The 26,688-nt window shown below is 36.9% G+C and overlaps 1 protein-coding gene across 1 annotated transcript in view; it reads left to right on the top strand.

Annotated features, from left to right (window-relative positions):
* The window catches only part of LOC136857881 (protein kinase C-binding protein NELL1), a 603,636-nt gene that overhangs the window by 515,260 nt on the left and 61,688 nt on the right, over window positions 1-26,688 (top strand). Inside the window, exons 9-14 of the mRNA XM_067136916.2 lie at window positions 1,824-1,943; window positions 6,691-6,951; window positions 7,802-8,038; window positions 14,455-14,571; window positions 24,729-24,988; window positions 26,359-26,592. Coding sequence (XP_066993017.2) covers window positions 1,824-1,943; window positions 6,691-6,951; window positions 7,802-8,038; window positions 14,455-14,571; window positions 24,729-24,988; window positions 26,359-26,592 — 1,229 coding nt within the window. The remainder of the gene's footprint in view (window positions 1-1,823; window positions 1,944-6,690; window positions 6,952-7,801; window positions 8,039-14,454; window positions 14,572-24,728; window positions 24,989-26,358; window positions 26,593-26,688) is intronic.

Raw genomic sequence — 26,688 nt, 5'->3', positions numbered from 1 at the left:
ATCGGCATATATTGTCTCCTTGCTTAATGCGTCATCAGCAGCAACCCTTTTATCCACATTTCGTGTCAAAAAAGTTATCTCAAAAGGGTTCGCTTATTGAATTAGATGGGATTAGATGTCAGTTTTCTCTCACATCCTCAGTACTATATAAAGTATAGGTACTCTAAAGGAATAAGTAAATTAATATGTTTTGTTCATGGGGACCAGACAAATGTGATGTATTAATGAGAAAACATATAACAAAAAAAACATAATTGGGCTAAATATTAATGGACAAAGTTCAGTCCCAAAAAAATTAGCATATTACTGTGAAAAATGTAGATGTGAATTGCATATAAATGAGGTTCAACTGTATATCAATTGCTTTCTAGTTATTACACATTACACAACTGCAGTATTATGTTGGTATAATAAAGTTTATACTTGTTTGCTCATAAATAAAATTCAGTTTACATTTGACTTCAGGTAGTTTCTTCGTCTTCTCAGACTTGAAAACTTCCTCTCTGCTGTATAAGTTGATATAGAGATCATTCATAGGAGTCAAACAAACTTCAATAACTTTGGAAACATGTTCTTCACTTACCTAATTGCCAAGATTTGAGGGAACCTGGCCTCTCCCAAATATTTTTGAGGGGCGAGGGGCAAAGGGACCAGGTTCATAGAGTTAGAGCCCCTCAGGTAATCCTGATTTATTTTTGCAATAAAATTCACAGATGTATTTTTTTATATAGCAAACACAGTGTGTTGAAACAAACTCACTTTTTACATTTAAAATTCAAATGCTGCTAACAATGAGGTAGAGTTTCACAAGATAATCCATGGATTTCCTTTTTTAATGATTCTCTCCTTCTGGCAGGATGTTAGGAAAATCACAGCAGCATAATGATCTTTAATCCATTAATTCATTCATTCATTCATTCATTAAACAAGCACAATATGGCAAGCAAAAGAAGAACCTGTCTTTTTCTCTTTTCTCTCCACATTTCACTGATGTAGACATACTGGTGTCTTTTCCATTGTATAATGTCCAGTTCAGTTGATTTCTTGATAAATACGCACATGCATCATAAACTAGACAGAGACATAAAGAGAAGATCATCAGGGAGTGTTAAGTAAATGTTATTTTTTTTAGGAACAATGTTTTAAGTATGAGAACTTGAAGGGTTCATTTGTGCATTGTGTCGTCAAACCTGTAACCAAGTAAAAATAAGGTGAGGGTATATGTTCTCTCTCTCTCTCTCTCTCTCTCTCTCTCTCTCTCTCTCTCTCTATCTCTCTATCTCTCAGAAATATGAAATGGGATAAGTTGATGAGTCGCACGTAAAATATAGTAAATTAAGTTCAGGTTATTATTCATTCCATTCCTGTTTTCTCACAAATTCTTTCAGACAGGGGATTAAAATAGGTGAGTATTTTAAGTGAAAATAAGCACAATTGCGCCACTACTAATCATTTGCATAATCTTGCCTTTACTCTTATTTTTTCTCTCCTGTGTTTCTCTGTTGTTGTTAACAAAATTATAGATTCCTCCTAATAATCCAGTTACGGACTCTATTATGGTTTCCTCAATTTTCCTTTTATCTGATAAGTTTTATCACCATTTGTGCTCCTATGAAAATGTTACTTCATTTATTTTGTTTTAAAGGTTTTCCCTGAAATTCCTGCCAAAATTATATAAAACTAAAACTTTTTGTGTTTTTTTAAATTTTGACATTTTGTTTTTGTTCTAACAATGACTGACTTGTGTTTGTGTTTTGCTTACTGTATGCTAACATGCTAACCCTTGCTGTATGTTGTGTTGTATTGGATTGCAACCCCTGCAGGAGTCGACTACTGTACTAAAGGACATATGTGCCATGCAAATGCTACCTGCCTGAACTTACAGACTACTTATGCCTGTCAGTGCAATGTTGGATTCTTTGGAGATGGCCATATGTGCCATGGTAAGTATAAGAGCTGTTCATACTTCCTTGTGCAAAGGATTTTCTCACACAAACTTAACATTTTCAATACCATATTACTGAAAGTTATTCCACCATAGAAAGTACAATTATTCTAAATTAGGAAAAGGCACTCATTGGATAGATGACATTAACTGTATTCAGTAAGCAAATCTATGAAGTAATGTCCATTATTTGGCTCTTCAGTCCATAGACTGATTTGATGCAGTACTCACTCACTCACTCACTCACTCACTCACTCACTCACTCCATAGGCTTCTGAGAGACGTGAAGTTCCTGTGCCGATGTCACAATCCTCTTCCATCCTTTTCGATCTTGAGCCAACTCTTCCCAGTTATCAATTTGGAGGGTCCAGTATACCTTGTTGATCTCCTTCTTCCAGGTGCTTTGAGGTCTTCCTGAAGGTCTTTTCCCATTAAGAGATCCCTTGTATAGATCTACTGGTGCTCTGTTATCCTGTATCCTCAGTACATGTCCAGCCCAGCCCAGCACAGTCTGTTGGATTCTATCACACCCATTATAGTGTGTTGTTGAGAGAGAATGTAAGTCTCATAATTACATCTTTTCTGACAGCTTTGAGAGATAGGATCCAATCATGGGCCAAATATTTTTCTATAAACTTTATTCTCAAAGACTTGCAACTGCTGCTGCTCTTTCTTGGTTATACTCCATGTCTCGGAACCATACAGAAGTACTGGTTGAATGATTGTATTGTAGATAATCATTTTTGCATTCCTTATTAGAAACTTGAAGCCAAATATAGGGCTCATGGAGTAAAATGCCTTATTTGCATTCTTAATTCTAGCTTGGTGTTCCTGTTGCCTTTGGTTTTGCTCATTGATTAATACACCAAGGAATTTAAATTCCTCTACTCTTTTAAATATATATTTCCCAATCTTCAAAGGCAATTTGTCAACCTCCTCATGATACAGTCTCTGTACAACCATGTAATGTGTCTTTTTATCATTTACCCGTAAGCCAGTTTTTGCTAGTTCCACAAATAACTGCCTAATTTCTAATTCATTGCGGCCACTAAGAACAATATCATCTGCATATGCAAGGACTTTATGTTGTCTCCCCGGTATGATGCCAGCAGGTACAAGAGCTAATTTCCTGATAATCTTCTCCAGTGCAATGTTGAATAGAAGAGGAGATGTGCATCCCCTTGTCTCAGACCAGTTTTATTCTGGAAGGAACTTGATTTTCTGCCCTTGAGCAAAACACAGCTAACATTACCATCCATACACAGTTTGCACATGTTAATTAATTTTATGGGAAAGCCAAATTCAATTTGATGCAGTGATTTCAGTAATACCCTATTCTGAGCTAATATTTTCATCTCTACTTAATAAAGCAGCCTACATCAACTCTGATTTGTTTATCATACTTGTTTCTTGGCCTTCCCATATGTTTCTTATCGAATTCACTTTCTTGAAAAACTTAAGTACCATATTTTTTGGACCATAAGACGCACTTTTTATTACAAAAAATACTGCCTAAAATATACTGTAGCTGTGTCTTATGGTCTGAAGGTCTATCATATTTAGACACTGAATATATATTTGTTCCATCAGTGTTCAAAATATTCCTTACAATACTCGCAGTATTTGACCCCTTTTATTTCTGCAATTAAGAAACAGTGGCTATGGTGTACCTGCATTTGTCTGACAGAAATGAGAGTTGCCAGGGAATTCCTAACAAGACGTCTCATAACCCCAATCTCCTTATCGTTACAGGCAAGCACAAAGAGCTGTAACCTTGACTACCATTACAGGTAACCTTCAAGGAAGGGCAGAAAGAAAATCTTTCACTTTGTAATCAGTACCAAGTTCCGATAGTGGCAAGTTTCGGTAGTGACAATTTACTGTACACAATGTCAGTTGTACAGAAGAGATTTTCTTACAACATAGCATTGAAATTAAAAGTTGTGGAATACACAAAACTACATGGTGATAGAGCAGCAGAATGTGAATTCGGACCTCTGCCAACTGAGAAAATGATATATATGCGAATGGCGAAAACAAAAAAATCACTTGTTGAACCTGGGAAAAAATAAACTCTTTTAGGACGCATGCTGAAAAATGGCCTCTCCTAAGTCAGAAATGAAGGAATGGGTAACAAACCACAGGAATAATGGTACATCTGTGTTCATCAAAATGACCTTCTGTGAAGCGAGGAGATGGGCGTCCACACACAACATAGTGGATTTCATGGGAACACCTGCTTAGTATTACCAATTTATGAAAAGACATGGACAATCAATGCGCACTCGCACTAGGATTTTGAAAAAGATGCCAGCAGAATATGAATCCAAAATAGTGAAAATTCACAAATTTGAGTTTGATGCATTGAAAACAAACTCGGTCAAGTTGGTCATATGGACGAACTGCCTCTAACCTTTGATGTTCCATTAAACAGAACTGTTAACAGTAAAAGAACTAAGACCACCACTATAAAAACATCCAGCCATGTTGTCTTGCTGTGCAGATGGTACAAAATTGGCTCCAATGATATTTTTTTAAGAGAAAAACTATACCCAAAAATAAAATTCCACAAGGTATAATCCTTCGTGTTCAAGAGAAGGGACGGGTGGTCAAAAATGGAATGAAGGTGTGGTTGAAGAAAGTGTGGTCTGAACATCCCAGTGGTCTCCTGAAAGAGAAATCCCTTCTTGTGTTGGACCAGTTCAAGTCTCTCACAACGGATGCAACAAACTTGAGAATGAAGGACTTGACCACTCAATTCGCAGTGTTTTCAGGGAGCCTCACAAGCCAGTTGCAGCCACTGGATTTCTCAATAAACAAACCATTCAAGGTTTCCATGAATGAAGAGTGGAAAAAATAGATGGCTGCACCTCATCCCAACAGCCTCCGTGGCTCAGGCGGCAGAGCACCAGCCTCTCACTGCTGTGTCCTGTAGATCAAATCCTGTTCACTCCATATGAGATTTGTGTTGGACAAAGCAGAGCCAGGACAGGTTTTTCTCTGGGCACTCCGGTTTCCCTGTCATTTTTCATTCCAGCCACACTCTTCACTATCATTTCATTTCATCTGTCAGTCATTAATCATTGCTCCAGAGGAGTGCGACAGGCTTCGGCAGCTGGCACAAATCCTATCCTCACCACTAGATGGGGGCTTCATTCATTCCATTCCTGACCCAGTTGAATGACTAGAAACAGGCTGTGGATTTTCATTTTCACCTAATCATGATCTAATGCCAGCAGGATAAATGAAGAGACTAGTCTGTGAATAGGTGACATGCCATGTGAAAAAGGAAACAATTAAGTCACGTAAGAAATGCAGTATAAGTAATGCCTTTGATGGTACCGAAGAGATACAATATGTTGTCATTGTTTGAAGAATCAGAAAATGAAAGTGAAATCTCAGAAATCAGCATTATGAGTGATGAATGAGTGTGAGCATTTTGAGTACTTACCTACTTGTGATTTGTAACAGTGACAGTATTGCACTACCTACCGGTAATTTGTGTTTGTATATAAATTAAATTATTTCTGTAAAATTTTGTTTGAAAATAACAGCGAGATTTTTCCTTAAATGTCATCAAAATATCAGGGTGCATCTTATGGTCTGCAGTATCTTATGGTCCAAAAAATGTGGTAAATGATTCCTGGATGTCTCAAGATGAGTCCCACCAATCTCTCTCTAACTGCATCAAAGTTTACAAACCATTCTCTTGTAAACCAATTTGTATCTGTATAACTTCATTTGTTCATATATCATCCCTAGAAAGCCACAGTGTCATAAGCACCAAAAATGTAATTTTACAAGAGAGCAAAAAACTGTTTTTGTTCACAAAATTTTATTTCTTCTTACACATTATGCACTACAAGTTTAAAAATTACATTTTTTTAAATATATGATACTGTTAAAGTGCATTTTATTTCACAAAATTGCACTTAAGACAGTTTGTTGGAGCTATAATTGTAACGTAATGACATTATGATATTGATTAAGATAACAGTTATACTACTGTGCATTAACATAAATCTGCTTGATAATCTTACAAAATTAAGGTTGGAAATGACATAAATGAAACTACACAGATGCAAAGTATTGCAAACACCTCATAAGCAAAATTCCTAGTGCTTATTTCCGTGAACTGGAAATAGTTTAGCTCTAAAACTGACAGCATTCCTTTCAAGAGTATTCACATGTTTGCTGACCAGCCTAGCACTCCTCAAGACATCACTGGCAGACATACACCTGTAAACTGAATTTCATGGGAACGAAGAAAGAAGGGGAAGACTTTCCAATAGAAGTTCTAACAAGAGATTATTATTATTATTATTATTATTATTATTATTATTATTATTATTATTATTATTATTATTATTATTATTATTATTATTTTGCACACAGGTCTTGCACTCACTGAAACACAAAACAAACTGTGTTGCGAGACAAAGCCAGAGCCGGTACTCTCCACAGGCTCCCCTCTCTCCCTGCAACTAACAGCTAAGTCACTCCCAGCTGCCACTGCCTTTGTTCCAAGATAATTGGATATCCCAGTATATACCACAATATAATATTCCTTTCCAATAGTAATACTAAAGAAAGTGCCTTCTGTGACTGTCTAAATATGTATTCTCTCTCTCTCTCTCTCTCTCTCTCTGAGTAAGTGCATGTTACTCTCTGCTTACCTGAAATTAGACTATACAATGATGAGAAAACATCCTGCTTATAAAGCTAAAATAACTCTTGTTCTACAGATGTTGATGAATGTCAGCAGGAGGGAGGTCTTCAAGGTCATCATTGCCACAGTAATACTCGATGTGTCAACACACCAGGTTCCTACGTATGTGAATGCCTACAAGGTTACAGGCGACTTGACAAATTTAATTGTGTTGAGCTGGACGAATGCAGCACAGGAGACCACGCTTGCCACCGACATGCGAACTGTGTCAATACCATGGGTAGTTACCATTGTGTATGTCAAGAGGGTTACCGAGGTGATGGTTACAACTGTGACCGTAAGTACCTATTTAAATATAGTTATAGAAATTCCTTTAACTGGTGATGAAAAACAACGCTGAATGTGTAATGCTTGCACTATTCAAACAAAATATTAAAAATGGAAGTTATAAATAAGACATTCTTTGATTATGTCAAGTATTATTTAAAAGAATCAAAATTTCAATAGTGTCTAGGAAATTGGTTTCAGTGATCCTTGCAATATTTATGTATTGTTTGCTATCACAGATAATATTTTTGTTAAATTTCTTGCTCATTCTGCCACTTCCTTATGAAGCTGGAGTAGAAAGAGATTGTTGGAAACAGAAAGAAACAGGTGGGGAGAATACAGCAGTGTGTTTGTCCCCACAAAATTAATTAAAAACTAAGCCATAGGTCACCCAACAGTTCCAGTTTTCCCATCATATTTCCATCTTGTTGAGTGAAACAGAATGTCCAAATTGACACATAGGCAGCCTGCATGGCATTAGATCAAAATGTGTGCACACGATAACCAAGACCATATGATAATTACCATCACCATCATAATGAGCGGGGGGGGGGGGGGGCAATGACTTGCCAGCTCTTCAATCTTGATGTGGGAAGTAAGTATAGGATAAAAAGAAATGCATATTATGGAAATATTATGTAACTAAATAATTTATGATTAAATAAGGGGTCTCTATTTTGGGCGAGACCTTGACAACAGGAATAACATTTCATAAACATTATCCTGAAATAATATTTTAATTTTTATTTACATGCACGTTTTCTGTATTGACCATTCATATGTAAAGTATTTAAATTCTTAATGAATTCTTACTAAAAATGTGTATGTTATAAATATTTATAGTATTTATTTAATTGCAGCCATTTGTAACCAGACATGTTTGAATGGAGGAGAGTGCTTAACACCAGGACACTGTACCTGCAGAAAAGGCTATATTGGACCAAGTTGTGAGCTTGATTTGAATGAATGTGCCTCAGAATTACATCGCTGCCATAATAATTCACAGTGTATTAATATGCCAGGGTGGTATTACTGCAAGTGTAAAGATGGCTACCGCAGCATACTCCATGACAATAGTTTGGGCACAATGTGTCAAGGTAAATCTGTCTCATATATTAACAGAAGTAAAGGAAGTACAATATAATAAAAGTAGCAGTTCTGCTAGGAAAGCTACAGCATGCACTCAAAAAGACCAAGGAGCATTAAAAATACTGTAATCAGTGTACTATTCTGAATTTGGGCTCTCACTGACATAATTGAAACACAAAACTTTTAACTGAGGTTTAGATATTAATAGCACTTGATTTCAACCATTTATACCTGAATTTGTAAAAGGAAGGCCATTCTAAAGTCTGCTTGTTATTTTAAAAATGTAAATGCCTTGCATGGTCACATAAATTTCAAATGGTAGAATTAAATTGTAGGAGAATGATCCAGAAGGATTGTTCCTTGGCTTTTATCTCAAGGGGCCATGTGTTTTAGCTAGTAAACTGAAACTGCTAGTTGTTCAGGAGGTGAAGTATCCATAAGTGTATTAATAATGAAGTACTGAAAGATTTCACCATGTGGTTACGGGAACACAGCTGTGAGTTAGCATTCAGGGGATAGTGGGTTTGAACCCCACTGTCAGCAGCCCTGAAGATGGTTTTCTGTGGTTTCCAATTTTACATGAGGCAAATGCTGGGGCTGTACCTTAATCAAGGCCACAGTTGCTTCCCTCCCACTTCTAGCCCTTGCCTATCCTATCATCACCGTAAGACCCATCTGTTAAATTAATAAATTTCATTGTTTGTCCGTATTGAACCAAGATTACAACTTTTATTATAATTTGGATCCACCTTATTCAATACATAAAAACTGTTGTTTAGATGAAATTACAACATATATTTCAATCAGAACTAGTTTCAATGCCCTTTTTGCGTTATCATCAGCTGATATAGGTTCTTGGAAAAATTGGCAATCACATAAGTTTATCTACGTCAAATTGAACACAATTTAAAACCATATTAACAGCCTAAAACTGTGTTACAATTAGATTGTTTCAAAATCCCTATTTTCTACAAGTCCTTAACTTGCGAGTCTTAAACCTTAAATTGATGAAAACATACATAAACTGGTTTGCTCACTAATAAACTAACGTGGATTTAAAAGAACAACAACTTAAAAATAAAATAGTCTTGAAGAAACATTAGCTTAATTTAACACACTTCTTAAAACGTGATGTAGAATCGTATCAAAATAATTCAATAAAATCTTCAGAGTCGCTTTAATGGAGCAATCCTAGTGAGGTGGAAATGAGCAATCGGTCCTTTAAGATGTTAACAAGTACAACGTTCCCAGTTCAATGCAGACCTGAAATAATAGGAATCTAATAAACTATCGCTTAACTGAAGAACCAAAATATAAAATTACGTCTTATAACGTAAACGTTTTTATGTGACTCACCTCAAAAGATCGCTCTCCATGCGAAGCACAATGAAGCCTAGCGAGCAGTGTTGTGTTAGTAATCAAGTGTCCAAGGCTGGTCTGGGCCGAAGGGGGGAAATAGGGGAAAGCGGGAGGAGCAACTGAGGAGCAGCAACCTGTTGGAGCTCTGGAGGGCGTGGTCGTAGAAAGCAACTAGTAAAGCTATTACGCATAATATGAAACACCGTCCTATTGGCTGGGATATGTACATTTTTAAAAAAACTCAATAGGGAAATCAAAAAGAATATTTGATTTTTCAGAAATTTCATTTAAATTAAGGTTTGGATCAAAATACTGACCCAGGTGTATATAGCAACCCTCCGTAACATCCAGCAAACTTCCTTTTCCTAAGTTCTCCAAGATCTCAATGTCCTGTTCTATAGATGTGAATTTATGCTTTAGATCATGTACATGCTGGCCTACTGCGGAAAATCTGTTATATTTTATTGCATTGGTATGTTCCGTGTATCTAACTTTAAAACTTCATCCTGTTTGACCTAGATATGTGCACCCACAGTCGTTACATTTAAATCTATACACACCCGATTTGGTATATGGGTTCGATCTATTAACTGAGGCTGAATTGTGCAATACAACTGTATTATTATTATCAGTACAAAACGAAACCTTGACATTATATTTCTTCGTCAGCCCATCTATAGGTGGGCGTAGCACTCATTGGGTTAAAGTATGCCCATTCTTCTTCAACCCTTCCGTTGTCTTCCTTAGATATACTTGTTTTACTATGTGTCTGGAACTCTTCATTTATTTCCTTCTCCTGCAATTTCCACACTCTTAGCTTTCTTTGCCTAATCTCAGTCATCTTTTGTATCTTTCCCATCTTTAACTTAGATATCACAACTCTGTGATCTCCTTCATAAGGTTCACTTGGGAGGGCTGTTACGTCTACCAACATTTTCCTGTCACCTTTCTCGACCAAAATGTAATTTATCATAGTTTTGATTTTGTTATCTGAACTATATCTTGTTATCTTCTGACTGTCTTTCTTTCAAAACAATGTGTTACCAATGATCAGTTCATAAAGTCTACCAAAATATCTCCAGCCTTGTTTCTCTTCCCATATCCAAATGGACCTATAATCTCTTCATCTCCTTTTCTTTCCTGACCTACTGGGGCATTCATGTCTCCTATGAAAACAACCTTTTTGTCCTGTATATGGCCTTCCAGATATTCAAGGTATTCCTCTAGATCCGTATCTGTATTTCCTGTTTGTGAAGCATACCCTTGAATTATATCTGTAACACCAGTTTCAAGTCTCAATTTATGTTTTCCACCAATTCTAGGTATTCCTTTAGGTCTTTTCTAATTATGAGACCTACACCATTTTTGGCTTCTCTTCCTCCACTATAGTATAAGGTGTATCCTTTCTTTAGTTTCCTCTCACCTTTTCCTTTCCATTTGGTCTCACTGATTCCCAGCAAAGCTATATTTTTGTCAACCATAAAATCTACTATTTCTTCCACTTTCCCTGTTAGTGTCACTACATTGATGGTTGCTATCTTGATGTTTTTGGTTGCTGGTCGCCCATTTCTCCCATTTCTCCCAGCATCACAAGAATTGCACATTGCTTGTGGGGAATGCCCTAGCATTTTTCACATCACTTGTAGGGAACACCCTAGCATTTTCCAAGGCTTCAGTACACTTTTGTCATCATATAGGCTTTTATTACGATGGGTTCGCTACTCCCAAAGGCAGTTTAGAGCTACTGCCAGCCGAAACTTTTAGGCCGCTACTAACGTGGAGAACAGACACCTTTTGTAGCCGCTCCTCTGGAGTACAACGCTACTGTTGATACGGAGTTTCAGTGGCATCTCCTCCACGGAGGGCCCATTTCCCTTATATAAGGACTCCTCTGCCCTTAGCCGTTGGTCCTTATAGTGGATCAGGTTATTTACCACTGCCCAAGAGTTGGCGTGGAGACACTGCCTGTATGGTATTCTCCATTACCAGACACCTGTAGTACTGTATATGTAACTATCTCATAATGGAGTAGTTGCCTTGAAACTTGAAATTAGGTAGATTACAAAGGACATCATCTCTGAAGGGGGATTTGGTGAGATAAAGCACCAAACACAATGAAATTCTGAAGCGCCATTGATTAGATAACATACACCAGTAGTAACTATCCTTACCAGCAAAGGGGTGAACCAACAGGATGAAAATGCCCCAAAAGAAAAACATCTCATCACACTGGCGGACTACTATCAATAAACTGAGTAAGATGAAAAGTCTGATATGGTACAAGGAAATGGACAAAGCAATAGAGCACATCAACACATAGATAAAAGGAGCAGTGACAGAACATATCAATAAATAAATAAATAAATAAATAAATAAATAAATAAATAACCACTGATCTGAATTTAGGGTAGTCTCCCAGGGAGCAGATTCCCTATTAGTTGTCTTTTCTTAAATAATTTCAAAACCAATCAATTGGTTGTGCTGTTTTGGGTCACATAGCTATCAGCTTGCATTTGGGAGATAGTGGGTTGAAACCCTACTGTCAGCAGTCCTGAAGATGGTTTTCCGTGGTTACCCATTTTCACCCCAGGTAAATGCCAGGGCTGTAGCTAAATTAAGGCCACGGTTGCTTCCTTTCCACCCATAGCCCTTTCATATTCCATTGTTGCCATAAGACCTGTGTAGGTGTGGTGTAAAGCAAATTGTAAGGAAGAAAGTAAATAAATAAATAAATAAATAAATAATCATTTAATTCAAAGAACTTGGAAATGTATCAAACATTCCCTTGGTAAATTATTCCAATCTTTAACTTCTCTTCCTATTAACAAATATTTACCCTAATTTGTCTTCTTGAATTCTAACTTTATCTTCATATTGTGATCATTTCTGCTTTTAAAAACACCACTCAGCCTTATTTGTCTACTAATGTCATTCCACGCCATCTCTCCACTGACAGCTCCGAACATACTGCTTAGTTGAGCAGCTCATCTCCTTTCTCCCAACTCTTCCCAGCTCAAAATTTGCAACATTTTCATAACACTATTCTTTTCTCAGAAATCACCCTGAACAAATCGCACTGCTTTTCTTTTGATTCTTTCCTGTTCTTGCCATCAAGTAATCCTGGTGATGATCCCATACACTGGAACAGTACTCTAATTGTGGTCTTACCAGTGACTTACATGCTCTCTCCTATCCATTATTAATACAACCCTTAAATACCCTCATAACCATATGAAGAGATCTGTAACCTTTATTTACAACCCAGTGTATGTGATTACCCCAATAATGCCAAGAAAGGAAAAAGATGGTTTGATAAAGAATGTTATTGGGAAAGGTAGAGAATTCTAATCATTCTGCACTTCCTGAAAGAATCAAGGAACAACACAGACCTGGAAAAATATAATAGGGATAGGATCAGATGTAAGAACCTGAAATGGTAAAAGTAGAAGGCATGCCTTGAAGGGGAGCACAGACAATTAAATAGAGGAAATAGAAAAGGATTTATATAATGTGTTAAGACCAAGACAGCCAAGATTCCCCGCACACACATCTATGACAATGTGGAGGTGCACGTGAGTCAAGTAGCCAGTGAAGAGGAAACAAAACCGCTACTGAATGAAAAGAGGGCATCAAATCCATGCCCTCCATTTACCAGAAGGAAAGTGGAGAATGATATAAGCGCTGGAAGAAATAACAGGTTATCAGGACCAGATGGAATCTGCAATGAACACCTAAAGCAAACAAGCTGTAGGCTATATATTGGAAATTCGGACAGAGTTGCTAAATGTAGGTCTGGAAAAAAATAAAACCACCGACAGAGTGGATTAAAAGGACAATAGGATTATTCTATAAAGGAAAAGGCAATACGAGCGACTCAAGTACGTACAGAGGGGTTGCACCAACAGAAGCTCCTTACAAGACTAATTACAATGAGGCTCCATAAACTAGTGGATCCACTATTCCTGGAAGAAATGTTTGGATTCAGACCAAAGAAACCCACCACAATGGTAACAGAAAATCTAATTAAAGGTATTCATACATCTACAGAACATGGCAAACTGTGCATAATGTCTATGGACCTTTCTAAGGCATTTGAGCAAGTAAATAGGCAAACGTTGATTCATAAGCTAGAGTCCATGGTAGAGAAGTCCTTGCTCACTAGACTGGTTGCCAGCATCATGGCAGAAAATTATCTCCAAATTGAGGACAATGAGGGGTGATCAGGACGTATCAGTCAAATGAATGAAGTGCTTAAGGATGATCCTGTGAGTCCCCTCTTCTTCAATGTACTCATGCATTATGTGGATGCAGTAAGGAAAGTGCCTAAAATAAGAATGTACATCTATACAGACAATCAGTTTAGCTCTGGCCTCAAAGGACCTTTCGATCGTACAGAAGGCAGTAGATAGACTAAGAAAATGAAGACAGAAAATTAAATACAGTTAAATAACAAAAAAATAGAACTGATGGCATGGTGGGAGGAGTTTTATGCAATGGATGCCATGATTGAACTGGAGTGGTCCTGAAACAGGCTTCAAACCAGGGCATGTAGTAATGGACCTTGATGTGAACATTGTGTGTGTGAATTATGTGAAAAGTGTGTGACTGGTACCATTTAAGTGTGGACAAAAACTCAAATCTACATATTAATAAAATAATCATGTTTCATAACTTTGCAGAACTAAAATCTATTAATGAAATAATCAATATTTCACAACTTTGCATGCTGTGCATTGTATATTAATCACAGTATTAGATAGATTTCCAGCATTTGTCTAGTAAACTGAATCTTGTTTCTCTGAACAGTGCAGATTACCATACATGTGGGGAAATTTTCAATAAAATTCAGAGTGAATATCATCCTGTTCAGTATTATAATATAAATAATTTAATTATAATTTGAAGTTAGCCTGACGTACTTTGAACACATTTCAGCAGCATTTAAAAAGAAAAAAGGAAATTGTACGTGTCAACGCTAGGCTGACAGCTAATTGATCACTGAGTTCAAAGAACATATTAGAACATATTACACTTTAATCAATCATTTTCTTTTGTTGATGTTTAGATATTGATGAGTGTGCAGAAGGGACACATACTTGCCATGAATCTGCTCAGTGTGTTAACACTGAGGGAGGTTTTCGTTGTACCTGCGCCCAAGATGAAACCAGCAACTGCAAACTTAGTAAGTAATACTGGTATGATTCTATGCTTATTTATTTTATTATACAATTGGTTACTCAGACTCCTCTACAATTTCTCTTATTGGAACACTTTATGTTATAAATATAAGCAGTATTGGTAACTGAGGAGCATTTTTTCAAAACTCAATAAATGCAGACATTTTCGAAATTGAGTTATGAATATGTTATCAGTTTGACCTTGCTCACCATCCTGCACAATCATCTTTTACATAAGTTGATATTTGCCGTGTATAGAAGTGGTTGAAATCACTAGGTTTTTGCAAAAGTCAATATATGCTCTCGGAAAGTTAAAGCAAAACTCGATAAATGCAGTTAACTATTAATAACATTGCATTCTCATGGGTAATTGGAAGTGTCACTCTATGGTACAATCGAATGCCAGACTCTGTTATTGAAAGGATGTATTCTTTCAACTGCATGCCACATGTTCGTCAACAAAATGAAACTCACTTCTTGAGAAGTTTTAAATAACTTACTGTGTGAGGAAGTATTTCACTCCATAACAGTATGAATGAGTCTGAAGATTCTGAAACTGGTGTGCCGATTCAGGAATGAGTCGGTGGAAGAAAGTCTACATACAAGAAGAGAGTACCTGGAAAGACTGGCTAGAACTAAAAATGAACCTAATATTAAATGCATTCATGTACCTGCCCACAAGTACAGAAACTCAAAGGATAAAACAATGCAAAGCTGCTGTACTCTGCATCACCAAATTCCGTCATTATGTGACTTCTTTAAACAAGATCGATTAAGACAAGTTTCTATTGAAGTATATGCACATTTCCACACCTCAGCACAGAGTAGTGAACATTGAAAGTACTAGGAAGAAGAAAACTGTTTCTGTGAAGTACAGCATTAGGATGATGATATAGATGTTGATTCCCATAGGGAATCTGAAATATTTGTTCCGAATGAGTAAATTTATAATACCAATATAAATGGTCCGTTATTGGACATTATAAATTTTCCAGCTAACTCATTCCTGGTTGCCAGCGTTTCACCCTCGTGTGCTAGGCTGGGCTCATCAGTTGGTACCAAATACAGTACCAGTTGGTACCAAATGATGAGCCCAGCCTAGCACACGAGGGCGAAACGCTGGCAACCAGGAATGAGTTAGCTGGAAAATTTATAATGTCCAATAACGAACCATTTATATTGGTATTACAGGGAAGAAAAAGAGAAGAAATGGAATGAGTTTGCAGACAAACTGGAAGAGGACAGTAGAGGAATTATGAAATTGCTATACAGAGTAGTGAAAAACAAGCGAAGGGATCAAGAGACCATAAAAGCAATAGAACGTGATGATGGAACTCTGGCACAAGAAGAGGGAGAAATTAAACAAGAACTCAAGATCTATTTCGAAAAGCTGCTGAATGGAGATACAGAAAACATAACAACGGATAGAGGAGAGCCAAGTCGAGGAACCACAACTGAACCACCAATTACATGGCTTGAGGTTGAAAATGCGCTCAAGAGCATGAAGAAAGGAAAGGCAGTGGGCGTAGATGAACTAAGTGCAGATATGCTGAAAGCAGCGGGAGTTCCAGGAATCCAATGGCTCTATAGACTGCTCAACAAGATATGGGAGGAAAATACTATTCCTGAGGACTGGAAGATGGGCATCATTGTACCTCTGTTCAAGAAAGGAAGCCGACGAAAATGTACTAATTACCATGGTATCACACTACTGTCTCATGTCCTGAAAATATTGGAAAAAATAATAGAGACCAGAATCAGAGATATTGTTGAACCAATTTTGAAAGAAGAGCAGTATGGTTTCAGACCAGGAAGGTCAACTACAGACCTTATATTTGCAATTAGGATGCTAATGGAAAAATACTGGGAGAAGAACAAGCCTTTATTCCTAATATTTTTGGACATTGAGAAAGCATATGATAGTGTACCAAGGGAAAGAATTTGGCAATGCATGAAAGAACTTCAAGTGCGAGATAGCCTCATAGACAAAGTGAAAATGTTGTATAGTGGGAACAGAAGCTGTATTCAACTAGGATGTGGTTTGTCGGACTGGTTTGAAACAAAGAGAGGAGTGCAGCAGGGCAGCTCATTGTCACCACTTCTATTTATTATTGTAATGGGTGTAGTAATGAAATCTATTAAAAGGAAAGAACATGGAGATATCAAAGCCTTCACATATGCAGATGATGTTGCGATCTGGAGTGACTCAGAAGATGAATTGGGAGAGAGAATACAAAGCTGGAATGAGGAGTTTAAGAAATATGGTTTAAACATCAGCAAGACCAAGACGGTGGTGATGAAAGTGTATGGGGAAGGAGCAGAACCAATAGTCATGTTAAATGAAGCTCAACTGGACAGCGTTCCAGTTTTCAAATACTTGGGTAGCGTTATATCAAATGACAACCTAGCAAAACATGAGGTGAACAATCGAATCAATAAGGCAACACAATTCTACCACCAGGTAAGACACCTGCTGTGGGATGAGCAAATACCCATGAAAACAAAAATGACATTGTACAAGTCCTATTACACACCAATTCTTACATACAGTCTCGAAACCACAACACTGACCAATAGAGATAATTCCAAACTTCAGGCAGCTGAAATGAAATTCCTACGCACTATGATCCAGAAAACCAGGAAAGACAAGATTAGGAATGAGAAAATTAGAGAAGAAGTAGGAATAGACATTCTCTCCTAAATAAGATTCAGATATCAAGACTGAAGTGGTTTGGTCACATGAAGAGGATGCCAGTAAACAGAACTGCAAGGAAGGAATTTGACAGAAAGGTAGAAGGAAGACGACCCGTGGGAAGGCCACGAAGGAAATGGATAGATTTAGTTAAGAGTGATGTAATGCTGAGAGGTCATGATTGAGACAAGTTGGTGGAGGAAGAATGGTACAAGGACAGGATGAGATGGAGGAGGCTCATATACCACACCCGGGAAACTGGAGATGGTTTAGGATGATGATCACAGCATTAGGAAGAAAACTGGTGAAATACTTCCTGTCTGTGCTGCAACTTTTCAAGGAATTTCTGGCATGTTGAAGGACAGATTATCTTATCTGGCTAGTAGGTTTCATCATACTGGGAGGTTACCTAAGGAAAATCGAGGTTGTGACAGAACAGGCAAGGAACACAAGGACATAACGGTTGCCATTAAGAATCACATCAAAAAGTACAAATGCAGAGAGAGCCATCATGGCAGAAGAAAGTCTAGGAGAGGACATTTACTGTCATATCTCTCACACAATAAGATGTGGAAGACATTCTGTGAAGAAAGGAAAAGTTCTGGATTGAAACTCTGCTCGCTGTCAAAATACAAGAATATATTCTATAAGTGTTTCAATCTGTCATTCAAAAAGCCTCACACTGATACCTGCTCCACTTGTAAAATTGGTCTGATGAAAATAAAGACAGAAACATGCCCAGAGAAGAAGAATGAACTAAGGACAAGTTATAGATTGCATAAACTTTGTGCAAAGTGGTTTTATCAAATAATGAAAGAAGAAAACCCAGGTATCATCTAGATATGTTTCGACATGCAACAGAATCAGTCAGTTCCCAAGTTATCAGTGAGTGATGTTTTCTGTGATAGACAAGTGTGGTTATACAATCTCTGCATTATGATTCACTCAAAGGAGCAGAGAAAGGAATACATATTTTTCTATACTTGGCTAGAAACAGAATCCTCAAGAGGTTGCAACCAAGTTGCCTTGGCTTTTTTGTACTTTCTTTTTAACCTGGAAAGGAAACTGCACAAAGTTGGCCCTAACATGATACATTTATTCTCAGACTCTTGTAGCAGCTAAAACAAAAACAGTGTCATCTTGGCCACATTTGCTGCTTTCTTGGGAAAAAAAGCACATTATTCAACAATATTCTTAATTTCTTACCTATTCGGGGACACGGCTACAAGGCTCCGGACAGAGTGTTTGGTAGAACTGAGAAATCTGACAGAAGACGGGAAAACATACTCTCTTCCAAACAATACAATGATATCTTAGAGAAGCATACCACCCTTAAAATTCTGAGCAGGGGACTGGGAAACCAAAGATCTGAGAGAGAGTTCACAGAAGGTGCTACAAACTAGGTTACCATTTAAAATGAATAGTCAGTGTGTTATCACATATAATAAGAGACAAAAGAGAGTCCCTGTATCAGTACAGGATACCTACTTTGCATACCCAGTGGAAGTTGAAGTTCTGAAAATGAAATCCTGCCATGAAGCATTGCTAAAATCCTCTGTTTTACCAAAGAAAAATATGGTGAGCAAGGAAGGAAGAAGGATGTTCAAGCTCTGCTGAAATTTCTTGAAATACCAGATGATGCTGTGGAATTCTACAGGGTCATGTTAGAAGACAAGTAACAGCCTTCTGATGGCCATGTGTTTTGATGAGTTGTTAAATATTAATTGAGTAGACATTATTTTGTAAGAATTAATTTTAATTTAAACTGTGTGATATTCATATGTTCATCCATTACAATAGGATTGATAATATAGATTAATACATTACTTTGTTTAATGTTACATTGCTTGATGCTAAGCATGTTAGATTCAAATAATGTTGTGTAATCTTATGAGGGGGCATCAAATATAAATGGGATTATATTTATTTATATTTATTTATTGAAAAACACAAGGTAACTACAATTTATTTTTCCACATAGTTTCCTGCTTTGGAAATGCATTTGTCTCAGCATATGGGCAGCTTTTTGATGCCCTCATCGTAAAAAGAACAGGGTCGTGTCACCAGCCAGTTGCGCATAAAGTCTTCCACACTCTCATCATTTTGAAATCGTTGCCCTCCTAGAGCTTCTTTAAGCGGTCTGAACAAATGGAAATCGCAGGGCAATAAGTCAGGGCTGTAAGGAGGATGATCAAGTGTAGTCCAGTGGATTTCCTGTAGCTTGGAGACAGAGCTGCAGTATGGGGCCGCGCATTGTCATGGAGAGGATGACCTATCAAATCGGTTGGTCTCATCTTTTGCGGCGATATGCAACCCTCGCCTTTTTCAACAGCTCACAGTAATAAGCAGCATTGATTGTGCATTGCTCATGCAAAAGATCAATCAGTAAAATGCCTCACCAATTGGCAAAAACGATTGCAAGAACCTTGCCAGCTGACAGCCGAGTCTTGGCATTCTCTGGTGCTGCCTCCCCTTTCATCCACCACTCCTTACTGGCTTGTTTGGATTCAGGAGTGTAGTAGTGGACCCATGTCTCGTCGCAGGTGACGATCCAACTCAAAAGCACATATCTCCAGCTTCATCCCATCTACTCGATATGCCTGTCGGTGTTTGAAACACCAGTGTTTTAATCATTATAATTTTCTTCAGCTTCAGTGATGTTCCAGGTTTGTCTCCTCTGCACAGTTTTGGACATCACTTTGGCTGTATATCTCCTTCTACCTATCCTCGAGTTTCTTCCACAAACCTTGCTGTAAGCCTCTAACAGACCTCCAAACGTCTCAACTTCAGATTTTCGATCAAAAGGCAAGGGACTCATCTGGAACACACTTTACGGAGCTGTAGGTCATTTGTGATGATTGCTTGACAGCTCCCATAACTGATTCCGACTTGTTCTGCAATTTCTGATACTCTCGCCCATCGATCATCACTAATGTTTTTAACTGTACAAATGTTTTCATCTGTAATGCTGGTCCAAGGACGGCGATCGTGTTGCTGATTTTCCACACGTTCTCATCCTTCCTTGAACTTTTTATGCCAGGCAAACACACGCCTCCTTGACAACGTTTGATCACCGAACTGCGCAGTCAATCTCTGGCAAATTTCCGCCGCTGTAACTCCTTCATGAGTAAGAAATTTTATAATTATGCATTGTGCAGTGGAGGGGTGCACCTGTTGTTCCGACATCGTGAGCATTACTGATGAAACAGCAGGAAATGTCTAACAGCATGCTCTCCCCACTCCTCACGTTCCCACCTAAGCATAGCAGAAGTGCAGGGCCAGTCCTACCAACTGTTGATGTTCAGGAACAAAAATCCTGTTTGTATTTGATCGACCTTCGTACAATATCAAGTAGTCTATATTATAAAATTTATGACAATGGAGTTCAAAAATCAATAAATATTATTCATAAAATAACAAAAATAAAAGTAAGTAAATAATTCCATAAACAAAAGCATATCGTTCAGTTAGAGTATTAATGTGAAGTTCCATTTTACCAGAATATTTGCATATATCGACTTTTGAAAAACTTGAGAAAATTATCTTCTAATCTTACCTCATCCACCTTAAGGTTTAAGAAGTTCTATTCATGTACCGTGCTTGTCTCTATTGGAACTAATATCGATGAAAATTTGAAATGTTTCATACATATGCTTCTAAGAGAAAATAAAAAAATATATTTCCTGAAAAATGATGTTTGCCGCAAATGTCGAATTTTGAAAAAACACTCCTCTTCATTTCTGGACAGGTACATTGGAAGCATTGGAATGTACATAATTGATTGTATGTCATCATTATTTTATGGATGGAAATGTTTAAATATTTATATGAAGAATTTAATTTCCTTACAAATGCATACCTATATACATAGAAGCACATATCTCCAGCTTCATCCCATCTACTCGATATGCCTGTCGGTGTTTGAAACACCAGTGTTTTAATCATTATAATTTTCTTCAGCTTCAGTGATGTTCCAGGTTTGTCTCCTCTGCACAGTTTTGGACATCACTTTGGCTGTATATCTCCTTCTACCTATCCTTGAGTTTTTGTATTTACTTGCAATCTCTATGTGTGTCATACCACTGGAGTCTTAATGATGATGTAATGTCTTGTATTCTCCAATACTCGTCATGTTTCATACGTCTGTATTCCTTATTCTGTCCTATCTTGTTTTTCTGACCATACTCCAGATAGATCCCATTTGAGCCATCTGTCACGTATGGTAGGCCTATTCTATTTTCTTTCCTCATCATCTGTGTCTTGCATCCGTATGTCAACAAAGGTATCATTTCATTGACACTTTGTTGTTCCATATTAGATCTCAAATGTATTATTATTATTATTATTATTATTATTATTATTATTATTATTATTATTATTATTATTATTATTATTATTATTATTATTATTATTATTATTATTATTATTATTATTATTATTATTATTATTATTATTATTATTATTATTATTATTATTATTATTATTATTATTATTATTATTATTATTATTATTATTATTATTATTATTATTATTATTATTATTATTATTATTATTATTATTATTCTCCCATGCCTGTGGGATTGAGGGTGTGAACTGTGTTGCACATCTGAATTTGGCACTTTTTTATGGCTGGATGCGCTTCCTTATGCCAATCATATGTGGAGGGATGTAATCACTATTGCTTGTTTCTGTGGTAGTTGGTAGTGTGATGTGTTATCTCAATATGAAGAGTGTGTTGGTACAAACACAAACAGCCAGTCCCTGTATGCCTTTTCCTTTACATCCTTACTAAAACCCCTAAATACTCTCATAACCGTGTGAAGAGATCTGTAACCTTTCTTAACAACCTTTTTATTATGATTACCCCAATGAAGATCATTCCTTATACTAACACCTAGGTACTTAAAGTGTTCCCCATGAGGTACTATCACCCCATCAACACAATAATTAAAACTGAGAGGACTTCTCCTCTTGGTGAAACTTATAACCTAAATTTTCATCCCATTTACATTCACACTATTGTCTCTAGATCTTCCAATTTTTAAAGCTCTACTCAAGCATATTTGTCTACTTATGTCATTCCATGCCAACTCTCCACTGACAGCTCAAAACGTACCACATAATACCAATATAAATGGTCCGTTATTGGACATTATAAATTTTCCAGCTAACTCATTCTTGGTTGCCAGCGTTTCGCCCCTATTGGTAAATAGCACACCCACCAAGATGCATGACTAGTGCATACCGTGAAGGCCACTGCGTAGGCTACTTGGTGCCACCAGCAGTGCCAATGCACTATGAGAGACTTCGTCTCATTACCAAAAATTGATGCCTGCTTGGCCATCATATGATATTTCAGGTTCCCTATGGGAATCAACATCTATATCACATACCACATAGTCGAGTGTCTCTTCTCCTTACTCCCAAGTCTTCCCTGCCCAAAGTTTGCAACATTTTCGTAAAACTACTCCTTTGTCGGAAATCACCCAGAACAAGCCGTGATGCTTTCCTTAGAATTTTTTCCAGTTCTTGTACCAAGTAGTCCTGGTGAGGGTCCCATACACTGGATCTTTCCTTTCATTTTTAATTCCATAGTTTGTATTGGTATTCTTTCTTATTCAGCTATTCAGTATGCTACATTACTGTATCTTGGTCTCTTCTTCTGCATTTTACAATATAACTTTTCCACTTTTTTCTTTCCCTATGTCATCATTTCTCACCCTTATCACTTGTCATCACCTGCAATATAATTCACTTCAGTTTCATTTCTGTGTTCAATTTATAGCATTCTTTTTGGCACAGGCCAGTTTTTAGCCTCATACATCATAATACTTATATAATGTGATTATCCTTCATTGATGCATTATTGTTCCACAGTAGATTCCATAGTCCTGATAAAAGACACTCCCAACTGTATCGCCCAGCTGATTTTCATATCAAGTCTTGAATTCTCCATTATTTCACTTTCTAAGTACCTAATAAGAAGTTCCCTATCCTTTAAGTTGTCTCATATTTTCATAGCTATTTTTGCTTTGCTCTCTTGCCTCCTGTTAATACTATTGTCTTCTTTTTTTCCTTTTCACTGATTCCCATTCCTTTTTCTTCTGTCTTCTCTTTTATTCCATCAGTTAGTTCTTGGATCTCTTATCCCATCCTCTTCTAAAAACAATACCATCAGCAGAAACCATTTTGCTCAGTCTTTTGCCTCCTTATGTTGCTTTTACTGCCCACATGAAAAGCAGCAAAGATGACCTTATTTTAATCAAGTTTCAAGTTCAAGCTATTCTGTTTTCTTCTTTCTTCTTCCAAGCGAGTTGGCTGTGCAGTTAGGGACATGCAGCTGTGAGCTTGCATTCAGGAGTTACAGTAGTGGGTTCGAATTCCAAAGTCGGCAGCTCTGAAGACGGTTTTCTGTGGTTTCCCATTTTCACACCAGGCAAATGCTAGTGCTGTACAATTAAGGCCATGGCTGTTTCCTTCCCACTCCTTGCCCTTTCCTATCCCATTGTCACCAGAAGAGCCATCTGTGTCAGTGTGATGTCAAGCCAATTGTAAAAGAATCTTATTCTTCTTCTGTCACCCTTATACAGGGAGCTCCTTTGTCTGGCTATGGATCATTGACTTAACTATAGCATTTTAAATGTATTCCTACTATTTTTACTATAACTTTTCCAATAACCTTTTTTATTAGACTTCACAAACTTCACAAAGTCTTTTTAAAATATATGTCATAGTTATTACCCTACCATACTCCCAGTGCTACTCCACAGTTAATTTCATAATGTAAAAGGAATTCACACTGATGATCTTTCATTTTCAAAATAAAACTTCTGGTATTTGCACTGCCACTTTATTTCTTCTTTTTACTCTTCTTTCCATCATTAGACTGCATGGAATGTAATCCTGATTACTATAATTATTATACATCTTCTTACCTCTTTTCTTGAAAGTGGAATTTATAATTCTCTTTTGCCAAGTTTCTACATCCTGTTTCTCTTTTCCATATGGTACATACTTGACCAGTCTATATGTCCATGATGATCCCAAATCATACCTATATAATTTTTACTCCACCTCTGCCATTGAAATTTATGTTCAAACTTGTACTTCTTTTCATTGGATACCATCCTGTGTTGATTATTGTAGAATATTTGACTGATAGGAAAAGAAGTTGTTAAAACGTAAGCTCCATTACTAATATTACATAATTATATACAGTTGCTCAAAAGGTTAGCGCATTGTATTGTGTAAGTTCCTCACAGGTGCACTTTTCTCAGAAACATTTAGACATATAGATATGTTTGTTATGGGTATCCACGGGGTTGGTATCTACATGGGAGGCAAATTATTTTTTGATAATAATTAAAATTAAGTCTGATAGAATATGATATGCGAGGAACATACAATATCATGTGTCCATTCTTTTTTGTTTTGAGTGATTATACATCCAAACAAAACAATATGTTTCAGATTGTAAATTTGAAGGTGCAGAAGTGATCAATGGCCATACAGTTAGTCCAAAAGGCCACCCATGCCGACGGTGTGAATGTCTTGATGGAGTGATAACCTGTAAGGACCCAAATTGTGATTGTGCTGCACGTGGCAGCAAAGGTGACAAATGTTGCCCTCAGTGTGACCCGAGTGCTGCTTGTCGTCATCAAGAATTGAAGCACGTTGTTTTCCGCAGTGGCGAGAGATGGATCTACCAGTGTCAGACATGCGAATGTTTGGTACATTATTTACATTCCTATATTGCTTGAAATTTCTTCCCTCTGTTTCAATATTGATATATTATTTTTATCAGGAACCTATTTTTGATGTGGGCTTTTCTTTCTCCTTATCATATACCTTCACCTCCTAAATCAGTAAAGAATAATTCTTAAGTTATGCCCCTGCAAGAGATGTGAGTACTCACCCATCCTGATGAAACTAGAAACAGAGTGAGCTCATCAGGGGTTGAGACGAACTAGGTTATGAGGGATGAATGCAACTATGAAGATAGCAGTATGACATTTGTATAATATTCTAAATAAAAAAAACGAATGAAATATCCCACTTTAGCTACTTTTGTAGGTATGCTATTCTGGTTGTAAGGTTAAGCTGCACTGTAGCTGTCAAATGAAATATCACCTTCAATTTTCTTCTTTTGGCCACCATATTTAGTTTTATTTTATAATGTCACTATGTCTTTTGGGGTTTTCATATTTGAAGGGTCAGGGGAAAAAACAGCTAAGACAACTTCTTTCAGAACTCAGAAAATGGAATGTAAGTTATTTCTTTTTCAGGTATAATTCTGTTGTCATATGTTTCCTTTTTCAGGTATTTTATAAATTCATTTATTAAAAATTATTCTCAGCAGACTAAAGAACCTAGTAGTCACAAATTCACTGAGTCAAAACTGAAAAGTGAAAAATACATTGAATATCTGAAATTCAAAATGTATTAAACAATTAAGTTTCATCTGATGTCCAGTATATCAGTGCTAACTCGATTACAACAAAAAGTTGACTTACCTGGCTTTTTCTCCCTGACCCTTCATTTATTTTTATATTTCCTTTCTGTTGCTCCCTTTGCCCACACTAGGAGTGAGTGCATTCCACTCATACTTTCCAGCTACTGTATCTATAATTATTTATATAATCAGTTTAGGACCAGGATAGCATATATCCAATAACATTACTTTTCAGGAAACAAGAAAATCTGAAAAGTTTGGTATTGTTTTGGATATAACTAGTTATATATTTGGATTTGAAAGTTGTTTTTTCTGTATATCAGCAACATACAGTAGGTATTTCTAAAGAAGACTGTGTACTTACATGCATGGCATACAGGTAATTTCTTTCTACCAATAAGTGAGTTACACTACAGATTTATATTTAAAAGCATCCAAATCACTCTTAAACTGTTTGGGAGCAAATATGTTTCAATCTAAATTAAAAAACACATGATATATGCTAGTTTGGCTATTTTTGTAGGTACGCTATTCTGGTCCTAAGTCTAAGCTACACTGTAGCTATCAAATGAAATATCACATTCAATTTTCTTCTTTTGGCCACCATATTTGGTTTTATTTTATACATCACTATGTATGTGGTTACAGTATGGTGAGATTGATTGCTGGCCAATGGAATGTCCACCTCTAACATGCAGCGAGCCTATCTTGTCACCTGGGGACTGCTGTCCACGTTGCGAAGATGATCCTTGTGCTTTGGACAGCAGCACAAACACTAGCCTGTCAGCAAGAGGAGAACCTTGCACTTATGCAGGGCATCTTTATGATTCTGGTACACAGTGGCAAGACCCAAACGATAAATGTACCGCCTGCAATTGCAAAGTAAGTAATGAATCGACTTAAACTTGAAGTATGTTCATTGCAATTTTTAAATGTTAATTATACTCAAGACAACATGGAATATGAAATGCAGGACAG

Source organism: Anabrus simplex, chromosome 1 (assembly GCF_040414725.1).
Source record: "Anabrus simplex isolate iqAnaSimp1 chromosome 1, ASM4041472v1, whole genome shotgun sequence".
Lineage (NCBI taxonomy): Eukaryota > Metazoa > Arthropoda > Insecta > Orthoptera > Tettigoniidae > Anabrus > Anabrus simplex.
The sequence above is the reverse complement of the archived record's forward strand: the minus strand, read 5'-3'. Positions and strand labels throughout refer to the sequence as shown.